This window comes from Gavia stellata, chromosome 18, assembly GCF_030936135.1.
Source record: "Gavia stellata isolate bGavSte3 chromosome 18, bGavSte3.hap2, whole genome shotgun sequence".
In the NCBI taxonomy this organism is placed as follows: Eukaryota; Metazoa; Chordata; class Aves; order Gaviiformes; family Gaviidae; genus Gavia; species Gavia stellata.
In genome coordinates, this window is record NC_082611.1 from 9450853 (window position 1) to 9469449 (window position 18597).

The 18597-nt window shown below is 40.4% G+C and overlaps 1 protein-coding gene across 1 annotated transcript; it reads left to right on the top strand.

Annotated features, from left to right (window-relative positions):
- Window positions 1–2: 2 nt before the first annotated feature.
- On the top strand, window positions 3–18100 carry PDILT (protein disulfide isomerase like, testis expressed). The gene is made up of 11 exons (XM_059826597.1): window positions 3–15; window positions 1052–1258; window positions 4158–4291; window positions 6563–6700; window positions 7453–7563; window positions 8524–8682; window positions 9650–9847; window positions 11161–11281; window positions 12219–12400; window positions 16175–16261; window positions 18029–18100. Exons 1-11 carry the CDS (start codon window positions 3–5, stop codon window positions 18098–18100), a joined length of 1422 nt encoding a protein of 473 aa, XP_059682580.1.
- Window positions 18101–18597: the final 497 nt, after the last annotated feature.

Here is an 18597-nt window from a genome sequence, read left to right on the forward strand (position 1 = left end):
CAATGTCTTCACCAGGTAGGCTGTAGAGAAGTGCATTTGTAATTTTGTGAAAGAACAAAAGACGGTTACTTTGTTAGATTTATGCTTTGGTGCATATGTGTGTGTGCTTGTGTAAGTATAGATCTCAATGTGTGTATATACACAGACACAGATATACACACACAAGAACACACATGAATGTATGAAACCAAGATTAACTGGACGTTTTTCACCTACTCCTATTTGAAAGGTATACTGATGAAACTAATTTTCTATGCAGAATCTAAAGAAAAAGGTTTTGTTCTTTCTAATAAAACAAATATAACAAGATAGGGTATCTCAATTTTATCAAAAGAAAGTAAAATTAATTTTCTTTTCAACCCAAGTTGCAAAACTTGTAAAGCTCCAGGCCTTTACCTCTTATTTGACTTTGAATACAGAGCAGCGATGTGTGACTAGTTTCTTTCTCTTGTCCTTTTTTCATGTAACTATAAGTTATAACTACGGGGCCCAGATTAGGATGGCCCTTCTCCTTCCTCCAAACACACAACTGCCATTTGAGCTAGAGAAGGGCTACCACACAGCATGGCATGCAGAAATACGTCTCCAGTCTCTAAAAGACCATACTCTGTTGCTCTCCTTCCCTCCTCCGTATCTTATCTGGAAAAGTAGTTTCTGCATTAGAAAGGTTTGCCTCAGTGAAGTGCTTACAAAAATCTTATCAGAGAGTCCTAATGTGAGTAATATCTAACTCTACCCTTGACCTCCCTTTAACTCATACCCAGCATAATCAGTCAGTCAAACTACTTTTTAATTCCACGTAATTTCTTCCCAACATAAGACTATTGCAATCCTACTAGTTTTTCACTGTGACTGGTCCAAGGACATGTGGAGTGGTGAACAATCAGCATCAACACAAAGAAGCAAAAAGTAAAGGTAATTTCTCATATATTTCTGAGTCATAAAAGCCCTTATTCAACCCTTCCAGCTACTAGTTGACACAACCACCTCCACTAGAAAGCTTCACACTGGGGCCTATGTAACCCCTTCTCTTCTGGTTGACCCTTTCCAGATGTTTCTTTATCTCGGGCATCTCAGAATTTGTCTGAAGAATTTGCTGAGGCTGCACGACAGGTTAAAAAAGAAGCTCCAAGAATCCAGTTTGGCAAAATTGATGTCACACACCAACATGATTTGAGAAAAGAATTTAATATTCAAGAGTTTCCTACTGTGAAATTTTTTGTGGATGGCAGCAGGGAAGAACCCATAGACTGCAAAGGTAAACTGTCTTATACACTGATATGATAATGATATGTAATGAAAGGATGTACCAATCTATTATGCTGCTGGGAAGAAAAATATAGATGCTCAGATAAAGAATATGCAAGGTAGCAAAATGGTTTTGCCCACGGCTTTAAACATACAATTACCCCTGTACCAATACAAGAAGTTGGATTTGAATTCATCTTCCAAGTGTATAACTGAACTGTATGTTTAGTTCCCACAGCCAAATTCATTGCTGGCATAATTCCACCGAGTACAGAGAATCACCCACTTACTACAATAAACATAAATAAATGAGTTACCCTAAACAAGAATTTGGTCCCAAACCTGCTCTGTTTGCACTACTTCTAGTTCACTGCAATTCCTATGGGTAGCACGCCTACAGAAGTAGGCTGGAACAATACTCTGTGCATCTAACAATGAATTGTGAATTCACTAAGTTCACACTAAGTATACAGGTATACTTCCTAAACCAAGGAAAAGAATTTTGCAATTTAGCCATCAGAGGGAGCTCATATGTGGCTCAGAAAAAACATGGAATAATTTGAAATCTTTGATGGGAAGTTATTAAGCAAAGACAACAATATTGGAATAGGACTGACTTGAGCAATCCTGGGAAATCCAGGCCTTATTAGAGTTTTTCTTTCACTGAACGTGGCCTAAAATGATGAACTTTTACAGAATTGACAAAAATTGCATGACTTGGCCAAGTGTCTGTTAGTGTACTCTAACCAGATCCGGTTGAGTCACAAGTTTAATACAACCAACAAAAAAAGGAACCTGAAGTTTGCCTCCTGAGCCTGTGCACAACCACTCTGACTTCTTTAACTGCTGAGTCCCCTGTGGCTGCTGCTGCTGCGAGCTGATCTTCAGTATTTTTAGTAACTTGCTCTTCCTTGCTCTTGAATTTCTTACCAAGTTCCCATCACCTAGACTTGTGCAAACAGCAGCTTCTGCACAAATGCCACTGAAAGCATGATTTGCCATACTGAACTTTTATTAGAGGTGCTGATACATGAGAGCAAAAGCACCTATCTTCAGTCTCTGATTAAATCTACAGCATTGACAAGAAAACCTCTTTTAAACTGGTAAACCTATTTGACAGGTATGCTTGGGACAACCAGTGAATACAGAGTATCATAACACAACACGCACATAGTCACCCTTCAGCAGAGAGCTGCTATTTAAGACACACTTACTAGCAAGACGCAAGAAGTTAGGATACTGGCTTCTGCTCTGTGATTTGTACAAGATAGCATCAACTTTTCAGAGCACACGTAACACCAATAATGACTTAAATTACATTTTGTTGACTGGTAAATGCTTATGTACAACAACTAGTAAAATCTCACCGATTGCATATGACTTTTAAACCATTGAGATTGGCAACTGAAAATGCACAGTGACCACCCAATGACTTCTCATACTGAACTTGGCATGCTTCATACCTCAAAAGAAATTGCAGACCTCGTTTAAATAAAGAAATTAACTCAAATATTTTATGGAAGAGGGAACTTTTGAATGGTTGTCTTGGCAATGGACATAGCATGAAAGCCAAATCCTAGGCTTTGTAAAATCATCATTTACAACTCCAAGGCCAGAATTTGGCCAGTAGAAACAAGGTACACAGACCGTTTAAAGCAACCCAATAGAAAGATTAACCCCATGAAAAATATGCCGAGGGGTTATATCACTGACATAAGCTGCAAGAGCTCAATTCTGCATTTAGACAGCAGAAGTCAAGCACTATGTGGCCACTAGATACTGCTCTGTACTTTGCTCTGCAGCCTACACACTCCAGAGCAGATGCCTGCCTGCTTCACCTTAAAAAAATAGTATTTTAAACTAGTTGCAGTGCAGCCTGCTGCAAAATGACTTGATGGCAGTAAAATGGTCTGACTCAATTCTGATCTTCTCATATTGCTAAAATGCACAGTACCAGGACTTGCATCTTTGATAATCCACTTGTACTGTACATCTTGACTCCAGCACTTCACAGCATACAGACTTTTTCATATATAATTTTCATTAACCCTTTGCTGGACTCTTGCTCTGGTCCAACAAGGATGTCATATTCACAGAGATGAAAGGGCTACTTTACAGCTGAGATTTTCATCTCTTAAGCCTCAATTTGTGGCTCCAATTCCTCTGAAAATGTGATAGCTAGAAAATGTATTTTTAAAAGCGATTCCTAAAACTCCTGAAAGCTTGAAGAGAATTCACCAAATAAACAGACTGACTGTAATCTCAGTAAAACTGGTAGCAGTAATTTGGAACCAAAAGATGGAACAATCCAGAATTAAAGGACAACTTAGACAATTCAGCTTTGGTTCTTATGTCTAAACTGAAAAGTGAAGCTGCAGCACCACAGAGGAATTTTAACATGTCTCTGTGCCTATCAGATCCCTTCTGCTGCACCAAAGGAACAATTTTGACACCTAATTTAATTGAACAGACAGTTCAATAAAATCTGCAATTGGTTTGAAGTCATTTTGGATTAAGCCTCAGGTCGATAGCTCTTTATAGCTTACTGTGATTTTGGGACACATGAAATCTTGCAGAACAGGTTTTCTACTTGTCTGAATTTCCTCATCTCTATTTTGCATCTGTGATTAAGTAGTTAATTGGATATACAGCCATGTGCAGAGGTCCCAGAAAACACAGTACTGATCCACTGCTGACCTTCTAGAGTCAGCAAGAGTTTAAAAGGTGACTAGAACCTGAGGTTGAATTTGGATGCCCCAAGCCCACTTTGAATCAGCTTTGGCCTCAGTCCTACGGAGTCCATGTCCATATTCAGCATCCTTCTGCACCTCCACCACCTCTATCTTGATGGCATAGAAACTTCTGTCATTCATTTTGATGGCCATTTTAACTCTCTCTTCCTTCCACAGGAGTCAGACAGGCTTCAGCCTTTATTACATGGGTGAAAAGAAGAACAGGACCTTGCACTGTTTTAATCAACTCTACTGATCAGGCTGAAGCCATCATACATGCTGATGATTTGGCAGTAATTGGCTTTTTTAAGGTAATTCACTGGAAAACTCAAAAGGCTGGTTTCTGTTCCAACTTTGGCATATACTGCTTGCCATCACCACCAAATCCCACGCAACCAAAAGACCAAGAACTCACCTGAAAAACCCAGGCCCTCAGTTTTCTCTGCATTATTTTTTGTTTAATTGTTTCTGTCTACATTTTCACACTTCTAGATAAGCAGCCCAGGCAGAGATAAGAACATCTCACATCACAGCACTTTTCCTGAATAGGTACCCAGACACAGAAACCTACCACTCTGAGAGCAGCTTCTGAGAGCATGATGCTATAGCAGTGTTTGCACAGACATGGTCACAGCAGACTTTCCTGCATCCTCAGAGAAAGGGTTTCTGCCAAACAATCCCAAATTTGGTGGGAAGAGGGCAGAACTATTGACCTACCTGTCCTTACTTAACTTCACCCCTTTTCTTTGGAGAGACTTAACGCATTGCTGATGTCGGTTATACTGCTACCGGAGTCTCCAAACACAAAAAGTTGTAATCCCTGCCCAGAGTTGTAACTGATCTAAAAATCTAGGGTTACCTGATCACTGCATTTCTATTCAAACATGGTGTAAAATCATAGACATGAATAGCTGCAGGATGTTCTGGTGAAGGAATGTTCCCTTCCTGCTTAAGTCCATAAAAAAGCAATAAATACTGTCTAATATACTGGAGTACCTATTCTTCATCTTTCCATTTGATGATTTAAACAACTTCAGTGAAACTCAGGGGAGCAGAGCACAGCTCCATGAATATCATGCTAACTGTAGTTTTTAACTCCTGTCAGCTAAGAAATCTGCATTGATAGAAAGTCATAGAATATTACACTGTATATGATCCAACTCATGTAGTCCTTTCTCAAGCAAATTCCTACTAGTTTCCAGAGCTGAATAAGGTTCTTCAGATTTGGGGCTGAATGGTACAGAGCAATAGTCAAATAGTGCAAAATAAATTTCAGCTGTCAAGGCATGCAGTCAGAAGTCAGTAAAATACGAATAGTTTTTTCCTGCTTTTTCAATGTGTCCTTGAAATCTTTCATATCTGAAACATTCAATCACAGATTTTCTCTAACTAAAGAGACTTTTATTCTGGTATCTCTTTGCCTAGTTAAAAGCACAGTGTTTGGACTCATACCTGAACTGATAAGGTCCCAAATGTGCTGGCTACAGTGGATAGTCCAAGTTTTATGGATGTGGAAAACAGGATTCATTACCAAAATGCCCCATAGTAACAGAGCTAGTGAACACATACAGCATAATATGACAAACTGTGAAAATGCTCAGAGTGCCCAGAATTTTGCTTTGCAGCGATCTGCTTGCAGCGTTTATGAAGGAAGGCAGTTTTCCAGTGCTGGGCCAGACTGAGAAGCCCTTGCTATACAGTGATGCTGGAGAGTTCGCTGAACCACACTGATAGCAGATACTGCCTGCAGATGTGTTTGACTGGACTCTCTGATTTCAGTCGGGGCCTGAAACGACAATAGATGAGCATGAGCTAGGGCATGTCAGAAATTCAATGAATGGAAGCCAACAAAATAGTGTCCAAGTAAATAAAGAGCTGTATTTGGCCTTCTATTAGTCACAGATTGTTCATAAATGTGAGTGCCAGGATGTGTTGGAAGGTGTCAGCATATAAATTACTATTCATCTAGCATGAAATAATTGGCTGATTAAATCAAATCCGGAAGTGCTGTTGCCTTTCATCATGCTTATTTACTGTTTGTTTGAGGGTGGACAGCACAGTGACTATTTGACAGATGTAGGAGTCAAGGTCCCTGCCTTGAAGAGCACTCAGTGAAAGCACCAAACACATCAGTCAGGTCCTCTTGCAAGCAGAAAGTCCTCCTCTCTAATCCATCACATCCTGCTGGCTGTGCAGACGAGCTGTGGCAGAGGAGCAGCTGTTGGCATGATCCTTCCCCATCTGCAGAAGTCTTTGCAGAGTGTGGAAATGCCAGGGGAGTGGAGGGCAGATGAGATTCGTGCAGGAAGGATGTAGGGGACCATACACCATCCATATTGACCCAGCTCAGCCAACACTAGCTGGAAAGGTGAATGCACTGGTGGCATCACAGCACTCCTAGCATCTCCCCTATTGTGAAGATCTCCCCTTGTAGGTAATCATGGCGAGCTATACACACTTTACGATTACACTCTTCTCTACCTCACAAGCCTTTAGGGGCCTGCCTCACCTGTAGCTCTCACTCCTACACATCCTAGCAGGATGCAGGACACAATCTTAATAAATACTCTTTCTGGGACTAGGAACTTCACAATGACAGTGTGGAAGTTTTCTGTGAGACAGCAAGAGATGTGCCAGAGATGCCTTTTGGGATGACAGCCAGTGAGGACGTCTGTGCTAACTACGGCATCCAAAAGAATGCCCTTGTTGTGTTTAAAAAGGTAGGAATGCAAGCCTAGCAGGCAAGGTGCAGTGAGCTGCTGTGGCAGCTTTGGGCTGTGGAAAGGCAGTTTGGGAATTTTTCAGGTTAAATAATTTCCTAGTTGAAATTCAAACAGCTTAACACAAAAAATATTGCATTTACAGACAAGAGAGACAAAGCAGGAGGCAAACAGCAACCTTTGGACAACTGGTATTTTCAATACGGCTGTCTACATTCAGGCTCCTAATTTTTAGTGAAGGATCTAGACAAAATGGCTTTATTTTCCAACCCATGTTCTAATCAACATGTGCTGCCAGGTTCAGTGAGTTTCACAGACATTCACTTTTTTTCCTTTGTGTTGCTTTTGGCCAGGAATCTTCTTTTCTTCCAGTCCACAACAGAAGAAGTGGCCAACAACAAGAACAAAACTACACAGAAGTAGCACCAACACTTAGGCAATGAAGCAGACAGACCAAGGACGTCCTGAGTGAGCATATGTCACAGACAGTGTGTATAGATACAGAAAAGATCTTTCAGTATGTTAAGATTACTGAGCAAATTAAAACTCAAAACTGTCAGCTGCACCTTGAATTTTAGCTATAATCTTGTTCTGTAATCTAGCTGTGACATTTATTTCACAAGTTATGGAATTTCAGTTACTGAGGATCATAAAATAGCAAAGCTGAGAACAACATTTTAAACTAAAGACAGTCTCTTTGCTCCTATAGCTGATAAGACTGACAACCTCACAAACTTCACTATTTGTCCAAGGGAAAACCTGTGCATAATGAAGTGCTTGAAGATGGCAGACAGAACAAACTGGATCTAACGAGGCTAATCAAAACCTTTACCTTGGATTTGGTCACTGAATATAATTTTGAGGTATGTGCATTTCACCGTATTAACAAAAGCCACAGGAAAAAGACAGGAAAGACAGGAATACATGCAGAAAGAGACATAAGGAGCTACTCTGCTCCTTAGTGTTTGAGAATTTTGCTTGCTTGTTTGACTAGGCCAGCCCTAAACACATCCAAAAACACCAGCAGAACCCAACAGGCAGCTCTTGCTCTAATCCAGGCCAAAGGATGCTTCCCTCTGGCAAGCTGTTGTTTCTTGGAGGAGATGGGGAACGGCTGGTCAAACAGTGAACTTGCCTGGACATGCAAACACCTCCCTCCTGTGGAAGCCTGGGCTGCTTCTGCAGCAAACTAGGTGGGGTGGGAGGCTGGAAGGTCAGTCCCTATCCTAGCTCCAACCCTTCCACTCCCCATGCAGCAACTGGGTCCTCTGGGCCAAGACAAGGAAGAAAGAAACCAGCAGTAACTGTTGGTAGTGCAGGTAGGAGGGGAAAGACATGGAAATACCTGCTTGCCTGGGGGACACCCCCATTGCCTCTAATCATAGGGTGGCATGAGAAAAAGGGCTGCTCTGTGCAGGGAAGGAGACATAAGCTGCTGATGCCACCCAGAAGTGAAGGAAGTACCCCAACCAGGTCTACTGCCTGCAGCTGCTGCAGTTGGGCCTCCTTGGGTAATGCTGCCTTTTACTTTCAGCACATCTTTAGCATTAATTCTTCAGTGTGCGTTATACAGGAGGTCAGACTAGAAAATCATAACAGTACCTTCTGACTGTAAAAATCTATGAAGAACGATGAGGTTTTTCGTGGAACAGAGAAAACACTCAGCAGCTGCTGATTCTTCTCACTATCTTCTTTAAAACAATGAAAAAAATTCAACGGTTATGGAAATGATTGGGAACCGAGTCTTAAAAGTAAAATTTGCAATAGCAGAACTGAATGATACTGATACTCTGAGCCTCTGATTCACTGTTCCGCTTACAAAGAGTGGCACAGATGTTGAATCTTTTGCTTCCCAGACATCTGTGAAGATTTTTGATGTCCCTGTTGAAAATCACATCCTGCTGTTCACCCCAACGAACTCGGAGACATTCAATGTGATTTATGAAAACTACAAGTCTGCTGCTGCGGAATTTAGAGGAAAGGTTTGTAATGCTGAATCCTGCTTTGTAAATATGAATGCCAAAAGATCAATGGAAAAAACACTCACCAATGTTACTGGTAAAAGTACACTACTGTCAGTCCATCTTCTAAATCTACCAAACCATTTAAAAACCACTTTCAGTAACTGTTCTTCAAATTTGTTAAGGACACAAGCTGAAAAATAAACTTCACTTGAAAATGATTCTTTAAAACACAAAGATCACACAAACCAACACTAATTCCACCTGCTCCAAATAAACCTGTTTCTGATTTTACAAATATGACTTTCTAGGAACTTCCAGCCAAAGACAGTTTTAGCAAGGTTCTGGCAATTTCTGCCACCACCAGGAAATGCCATGAGGATCTCAGGGTATTGCCTGAACCACGAGCTGGAACCAGCTACAAAACCTGAGAAATATCACAAGGCATCTGCATAGCTTTGCTCGCAGCACACGTGTTTGTTTGTATATGAACAGGTATAGGCAGTCATACACAAAAGTATTTCAGTTTTCCATTGTCAATCACTGTGGTGCTACTCCTGCTCTAAGTACATGAGACACTCAAGAATGGTAAGTCACCTTGTGATAAAATATCACACATTAGTATTGGTAAAGACATATGGATTAAAGGTGTTTCAGCTCTTTCGTCCTGTTAAGATTTATTAGGAAGAGCAATAAGAGCTTTGAGGGGTAATTTAGAAGTGTTACTAAAACAGGTGATAGCAAACCACTGTGAAAGGACAGAGGGAAAAGCTCCATTCCTTTTGGCTGCTTTAGCATTTGCTATTAACTAGGATCAAGGTATGATACAGTCCACAGAGCTGCTGGTTGTTGGACTGAGACCAAAAAATGGTCTTGCATTTAAGGTTAGATCGTAACCCACTGCCAAGCTCCATGGTCCATTTCTCTAAAATGGCTAAAACAAAGCTACAAGACTCAACCAGATGCATGACTCTCTCTTTATTATCAGATAATGTTTGTCTTGGTGGATACTAATGAAACAAGGAATGGACGAGTTTTTGAGTATTTTCGCATCAGGGAAGTTGACGTTCCTGCTGTGAGAATCCTAAATCTAACAAGTGATGCAAAGTACAAAATGCCTGCAGATGAGGTGACTGTGGAGAACCTGAAAGAATTTTGCCAAAGCTACCTAAATGGAAAAGCAAAGGTATGTCCATTACTAATGAGACACCCCTCTACTACACCAGCTAAAACACTAACAAATTTGCAAAACATCCCTTTTTTAATTACAATAGTGTGCTGTTCCGATCGTCGGTTTATTAATTTACTCTCGCTCTGATGCATTCATCTACAGTTGTTGACAGAGCATTCCTGTATTTAACAACTGAGGTGAACTACAAAGTTCTCCAGTCCTCCTATGTAAAAACTGGATAAGTAATTTATGGCCCAATATTTTAGTTGATTTCAGCTGATGTATTTTAGTAGTTTAAAAACTCCCTAGGTCTTAATCTTTCCAATACTATAATGGAGATATTTCACTCCCTTAGTTGGGAGAGATGCAAATAATGATTCCAATGGATTTTGAGGTTACAGAGAAGTCCAGCAAATAGAAAATTGACTGTTTCAGAGTGGAGTAAGACTTGGTATTTCTTGTAAGCAAGTTTAGCAGAGTGAATTTTCACAGTGGGGATCATTCCCAATGGTAAATACAGGATTTGTTGTCATAATGAGGCATCATCCGCCACACTCACTTGAAAAAATACATTAAGATGTTTTGCTTATTCAGTGCTCTTCAGAGTGATTTACTTTTGTTTCCATCACAAGGAGAAAAGATGAAGTAGTCAGTCTGACAACAGGCAGAATTTAAAAGATTGAGTAGTAGATCCTGATTTCAATGTTGGAGGGAGGCAGAAGGACAGAAAAGGTGGGAGTGTCTCCTCTTCACCACCACGATCTGCTGGAGTGGCACACTCCCACCAGGGAACAGCTTCCATGTGGAATGTGTGCCTTTCTGCTACAACGCTGTGGTGTAAAAGAAAAGAAATTGCCAGCTAATATACTGTAAATTGTAGGAGTCATGTGGGGACTGTAACTGGTTGTGAAGGCAGAGATTTAAGCAGCAATACACACTTTCTTGTGTGTTTTACATCACTTTTGAGAGACCACATTAGGTAAGCTTTTCAGTAGTCTAGCTTCTGAACCCTGGGCAATAAGAATTCAAGACAACGAATGCAAACGTGTTCCAAAGGGTCATTTTCAGACAATCTACTGTGGAGTCTGTTTTGAAGAGAGGGAAAAATAATTCTGACCACCAGTTATGCAGAGGTGTGAGACTCCAGCTCCCCGCTGAAGGGAAAGAAGGTGGTAGCACATGAAGCCTGGCTAGGACGTAGAGATATAAATAATATACAGTAATAGTGCACATTAGCTATAGAAACGTCCCATCGGTCTCACATTAACTTGAGCTGGAGTACAATTTCTCAATGCTCCCTGCGCTTTCAGAGCAGTGTTTCTGTTTAGGTACATCTCTCTAGTGAAGAAATTCCAGACGACTGGGACAAGATGCCTGTCAAAGCGCTTGTTGGGAAGAATTTTGACAGGATTGTCTTCAACAAGACCATGACTGTGTTTGTTATGTTTTGTAAGTGTTATTGCTGTACTCAGATTTTAAGTTGCTTTAACATGACCAATTGGAAGTGAAAAACGAAAGCTCATGCTTACATACCAAGCTAATCTTTGCACTTTACAGAAGCCAAGCTTAATGATTTTTTGTTGCCTGATGAAAGCATTGAAGAAAAATTTGTGTCATATCTATGGAAACACTGTAATACCTTTGCTGACTTAGGGTCGCACTGAATAACACTGGATCCCTTAAGTAAATATTTGTCAAGGCCATATCAGATCTCAGTGTTGAAAGACAAAATAACAGTAGAACATGATCTTGTACAATGGTACATTACAGCGGGCTGTACAGTGTGAGTCAGGCTGTCTTCCAAGGACAGAGGGAGAGTTAAGTGAGGTTGTCTGGTCACAATGCTCTAGGATTAAATCCCAGAGAGGAGTTGAGTTTAGCAAATCTTAACTCCTTTTTTCCTCCTCTGTCTGCAAGGGAAGTGGCTTTCCTGCTTGACTCTTCGCAGCAAGAAACCACTGCCCTATCCCTGTACCAGCCCGCAGGAATTAGTTTGTGCCTTAGTTACTTCAGTAGAGCAAACATGTGGCATTAACATGAATATAGACAACTAGCTGTACTGCCCTGAGTTCCAGAAACTCTTAAAGGTAGTAGGTTCCTGCAATCCTCCTTCTTGGCTGCAGCCATTTCATTCACGCTAGTCATTTTTACATTTCAGTATCATGAACAAACTCATGTAAGCAGGAATTGAACCAAGTCCTCTGGAAATGAAAGGCTGGTAAATGGGATGTAGTGTATTCAGGAAAGTGCCCCAGAAATTTTAACTCCATCTAAACTGAAATCCAAAACCCTGTTAACTTTAAGGGCTAAATGGGTCCCAGTGATTGCACCAGCACATGCTTTTCTGCCAGACTGTATCCTTCTACTTTTATTTTCAAATTTGCAGATGCCTCTTGGTCCTATGACTGCAGAAAACTCCTGCCAATCTGGGATAAGCTAGGAGAGCAATATGAAAGTCACAAAGACATTATCATTGCAAAGATAGATGTCACAGCAAATGACATCCTGTCTGTTGGATTAGATCGCTATCCGTTCTTCAGACTCTTTCCTGCTGGACCAGATTATCAGGTGAGAAGCTGTTGGGCAAGAATATGGAGTCACAGCTGCACACCAAGGGGGGGGTGTGTCTGTGTGTGTGTGTTTGTGTGTGTTTGCACGGGCGTGTCACAGTGAGAAAGGAGTCCTTTAAGCAAGAAAGTTTTGGTCCTTATCTACTCAGCATTGGATTCATTGCTGTCAAGAACCTGAATTAGAGGAGAAACCCTTCTATCGTCTTCTCTTATGTGTGAGGCTGTGGCAAGAGCCCATGTATCCTTTACCGACTTGGACCTACAAGTCATTACAGCCTTACATTCCGCTGTTTAACAACCTCCAATCTCCTTGTTGGGTTCTAGCAACAGTCTTAATGCAGAGTGAACTTACAGATGCCTCCTAATCATTGCAGTGCCTTTTTACTTCAAACCATGTCAAGAGATGTACTGTCACAGAACTACCCTGTGCCAGTTGTTTCTGGAGCAGGTATGACTATAGCCTCTAAAATGCTTGTACTACTCTTATTATATCCTCTACATTTTCACAAAACCCAAATCCCAAAACTTTCTTCCATACAGTTATACCTGTAATTTTACTTCATTCCAGTATCACAGCCTCAATTGGGAATATTTGTTGTCAAGACCAATGATCTTTACAATATGCTACCTAGTGCATCAGCTATGTTACACAATAATCAGAAAATGTTGTTGAAAGAGGAGGCGAAGAAAAATATTAGTTATATTTCTCCATCTACGTAGATAATCTAATTAAAAAGAAAGTATCTCTGAAGCAAAAAAAATTAAATTCTAAGATACTGTTATAATTAAGACATTACTAAGCTTTTCATTTTTCTTCTTAGTCCTAAACTTAAATTAAATTCTAAGACATTTGCCCATGTCCTCATTTAATCTTTGAGGGACAGATTTTCTTCTTGGATGTGTATGCACAGCTTCTAATGAATTTAACTGCAGTCCTGCACACTCGCACCGTGTTTAGTCTTTATGCAGAAAAGCAGAAACCCATTAAATGTTCATAATAAATGTCAGTTTGTAAAAAAATATCAGTAACAAGTTTCATTAACCATTAAGGGATTGTTTCATACTTACAAATACCCTGAAATTAAAGAGTATTTGAAATCTCAAGGTCTTCCTTGTGCACCCTGTTTTTAGACTAGTTCCCTCAACTTCAGAGATTTTTAACTTGTACTTGACTACCACTGCAGGTGTCCTGTAGATGTCTGCAGTCTTGCAGACCCAAGTGTTCTGGCTTGCTTTCTTTCTTATAGCACTATATGAACAGCTGGCTACAGACATCTTTACTCACTACAGACAATCATAAATGACCCAAGACACACTCAAGCTGTTAATACACAGTCACTGCAACAGCTCTCAGTCATTTCCTACCCAACCAGCAGTTATACCGGGAATTCCCCCATGTATACTTGTCCTTTTCTAGAAGTTAACCAAAGTCAGAGCACAGGATACAAATGCAGTATCACAACATGCCAAGGCTCAGAGTATCTACTGTGTTTTTCACTGTATAGGCACTGCCCCAAAATTACAATCCCTACTCTCTTATTCTGACCTTGAAAAGAGCGATAGAAGGGGCTTGGAGCTGAAGAGAAACTGGTATGTTCAGGATGAAGAACAGGAAATATATACAGTCCAACACCACCACCTGACACAACCTTGACTTCACACAGACATTGTTTGTAGCCTTCAGTGTTTTGCTAGTGTTAGAAACACAAACACATGAGCTTTCCAATTACCTCTACCGATCCTTTGCATTGTTTAAGGACTAAGGATGGATTGAACACTAGCGCAGAAGCAGTAGGAACTCTAAGTAACTATCAGTAGACTCTAGAAAGCATATCAAAATGCATGTACAGGAGTCTGAACCTACCCCTGATAAACCAAGGGAAATGTGACTAACACAAGATGACCCAAAGCTGTTTTGTAGAACTGGGTTATGTTTTCTGTCCACCACAGACACCCTTACACCTCCTTAAAGGCAAAGCCATGGGCAGAACACGTTACTATGCAGTCCCTTCTAAGCGCTCTCACCTGATGAGATCATATTAGATACTACCCTCCTCTGAACAGAAGTATCTTCTAGGTCTCCAGGCTATGAACTGCCTTCTGTCCAGTGGACTGTCACTCTTTAGTCTGTTTAAGAACAGGTTCAGCTTTTCGTGAAGTTAATGACAAGTCACCCTCTTACTTTCAGTGGATGCAAAACTAGATGCATGACAACATCTTTGAATCAGGAGCCACTTCAGGTTAACTGAAGTTAAGTGGAGTTGGATGAGCTAAGAGACCTACATCTACAGCTGGGTGTTTAAGCATGTACTCAGTTTTCCAAAGCACCAACTGTGTATTTCTGTGCTGGGGAACAGTTACAGCCAGAGCTGAAGGAACAAGAGAGTGAACCTGATGAATTACACAGCGGAGGGAGTGACCAGGCATCATCTAAGCTCCATCTGTGAAGCTGATGAACAACTTATCCACTGCGTCATCCACTCCAAATTTAAGAGCAAAATACAGAGTCTTTCAGACGGATTTAAGATGATTCTATTTGTTTCTATGGATCAAGTGAGAAAAATAACCTTTACATACTCTTATGCACTGATTACTCTAATGAGAAGTGTTGACACATATCCTCAGTAACCAGTGCAGGGATCAGCTGCTTCTCTGGCTTTACAGGTCTTTGGGCTCTGAGAAATTGCTGTTCCAGCCATGATGAGAGTCAATAAAAATCACGACTCATCTGAGAATATTAATCGCCTCTGGAGGAATCAATCTTTCTCAAGAAACTTAAGATTGCAAACATAAAAAAATAACTTCAAGGCTGCCACACTTTTTATTACAAGAGAATACCTTACTGAACAGAAATATCAAACCTGTGTATATTTTTATTGAATTCAGAGAAGGAGGTGTTTTGTTTACAGTCCTTTTAACTCAAATCAGGCATAAGAGCAACTAGTGTAAAGTAACACAGAATTATTGGTCCCAATGGGAGTAAGTGAGCTTAACCCAAGTGAGAATAGGTATCTGCCTATTTCTAAATACACTCAGATAACAGCAGACAATTCCCAATGCCATGCACACGAGCTTCTAAAACTTTTTGTTACAAGACTTGTGCAAGATCCTTTTATACTTCCAGAGAGTAAAGGTATTGTGGGGGGAGGGGGAATCTTTAAAATACAGTATGATGCCTAGACCTACTCAGAGAATTTTAAAGCTCCAAACTGAAAGTGCTTCTTCCATTAAACTTCCTCAGAAGAAAATCCTCAGTAAACCCCCAACTTAAGGTGAGGTATAAGAAAATTAATGTCACTGCTTATCTTCCCTCCTGTTCTTTCAAGCTGTGCAACAGCTGGTACTTCTGGATTGTGTATGTCAAAACTTTTTCAGAATTTGAATTTCCATCAAAATCTTTAGACAGCTTTGAATATCATGGCTGGACACTTAAAAGACTCTACTCTTCAAAATATCTTGCAAATGTTTATTGCTAAAACACAGAAAAGACACTGATGTCAGTAGTTGGCAGGATCCCAGACTGGTATTATACAATAATGGTTATGTTTTTTATACAAATCCTTTTCTTCTTAGGGATATATGTCTATTTCTTTACACTTGAGTTTCAGATGATGTAGGAACCTGCTGTGTCTCTGTCTTCACTTTCTAAACTGAGCACAGAAGAAGAGTTTGGTCAGTCTAAAGAACTGTAATCCTCCAGCAGATTATGCTGTTATTTCCAGCATTTTGTGTACAGAGTTAAATACTTAACCTTAAAACTCTTTTTCAGGAGGTGGCCTATACTGGGGAGCATACCTTGGAGGCATTTTCTGAATTTTTAGAAGAACAAAGCAAGACAAAAGCAGAACCAGGAGCGAAGGTAGGCATTTGATACAGATACTGACTCATCTGCTGTGTAATCCAAGGCATATTCACACCTTGTATAGGCATACCTGAACTGGCTATAGCATAGCCACACATAAGGGCTTCAGCCACCGCTCATGTCAATGCTTAGGCAGTTCTTACCAGCTCTTAACTGGTTTCAAGCTGACTAGCTTGGCATGACCATGCTAGCTAGTCATATACCACTGCATGGCATGCATACACCCTCTCACATCCTTGTTTTCATCACACAAAAACCCCACTGCTCATGTTACCACTGAGCCACTACCAGAGCGTTAACGTAGTAAGTACTGCATGGCAGAAAGGAACCTGAACCTTGACAGGTGTAAACAAAACTTTTGCAGGATTTTAGCTGGAAAAAAGAAGCCCCAGCTAAGTTAGTTTCAGCTATAGCTGGAGTGGTTCAAATATCCATTGCCCACCTCATCCTGCTACATTCAGTGCGGCTTCTCTTCTTCATAAAGCAAGGGCACAACTGAGAGCAGAAGTTGTCCCCTCTCTTGGCAATCTGGTTATGATTATTGTCTGATTCCTCAACCATTTCTCCTCCGCTGTAAATCAGACCAGATAAGCATCAGCTGTCCCAGATCAGCCTGTTATTTAATCCCAGACACTTCACTGCAAAAAGACATACTGTAAGTGAACATGATGATCAAGCTCCATGCAGACAGCTCCAAGCAACAGAAAAAAAACCTGACAGCAATGGAGACACTGTCCACACAGTATAAGAATCATGGGCCCATTCTGCTTGGAAGTGAAGTAGATCCACAGGGTAGCAATAGTTGTCATTAACACTCTTTTCAACTAGCAGGGAAACTGTCTGTGGGTGGAGAAACTGTTTTTAGTTTTTGGACTTATTTCCACCAGAGGCTTTGACTTGCTCCTGAATTCACTGCTCAAATAAGGTGGTTACAGAGGGAGAGAAACTAATATTGGGACACAGAAGTCTGCAATGAAGGATCAGATACCCAGCTCTGCCCAGCCATTGCACAATTCTGTTTTCCCATACCCAAAGCCTGTGTTTGGTGTCTGCCTCTGTTGCATGTTCTTTAGTGATGTGTTTGAAGCCGATCTGTTGAGTCCTACACACAGTCTTTTACATACAATGTTAGAGCCATGTATATTCTGTCATCTCTTCTTCATGCTTTATTTCACATTAAACAGTAAGTAAAAAAGCCAGTTTAGGAAACACCATTCAAAAACATGCTCTGTGTAGCAAAAGGGGTAAGTAATTGGCATTTGGTCATCTGTTCACATTCTCTGCCCTTACCTGACACCCACCAAATTTTCCCAGAAGACTGCAGTATTTGTCCATTTGCCATACAGTGCTTGATGTGAAGTCCCCTGTTAGAGTAACTCTTCATCTTCACCTCAGGGCATTCACAAACACACAAACAAAATAAATAAGAGGCTAGTTTCTTTTGAGATTGCCGAGAAGAGACTGTCTTATACCTGCCAGCTTACCAAACACATTTTTCCAAGTTCTTATTAAACTTTCACACAAAGCCTCATCTAAGCTTTGCCATAAACCAGTGTAAAGGTTTGAAAACAAAACACATTTTAGCAGCAGCTGCACTACTTCTGACCTCATTTTAAAAGCCCTCAAGTTCCTTGGTTGAAAAGATGAAAGTCTGCATTTCATGTAATTTTAAGGTTTTTTGGAAGAAAAGAATTACTAGAGCGATTCTCTTTGTGAACATTAGTAATAAGCAGCTTTGCTCTTGCATTTCCTTTTTTTTTAAAGGATCCTTCAGAAGGAATCAAAGAGGATCTCAGCCAAAAAGAGACTGTAGTAACAGCGAAAGAAGAACTTTAATAGTACAGAGAAAGAGCAAAATTCTGAGGATTGTGGGGAATCCTTCCTGGAAGGAACTCACTGGAAGAATGAATCATCTCAAGTGAACACAGAGCTGGATTAAAAAATTAAAGGAATTCAGATCAATGGCTCATTATGTGTGACACCTCTTCTGAATCCAACTTAACTCCTAGTTTTACTGGGATCAGCTGTCACGGGTTCTTAAAATATTGTCAATTTTGCTTAAATAATGCCTTTATTATCTATAAAACTGCTCTCATTTAGAAAGGTATATGTGCCATGGCAAACAGATTAAGACAGAACTATACTTTCTGAACAAAATTTGCAACAGGTTTGCAACCAGTTGCTCTCCAATTTACCCTATACAGCCCTATTGTTTTCAAAGGAGATGAACTGCTCCCAGAAGGATGGGACTAACATTGCAAAGAGCATTCCTACAGTGATCTTCAAAAGTAGTAATTGAAGCTAGGGGCTATGCCCAAAGGAGCACCAAGGGG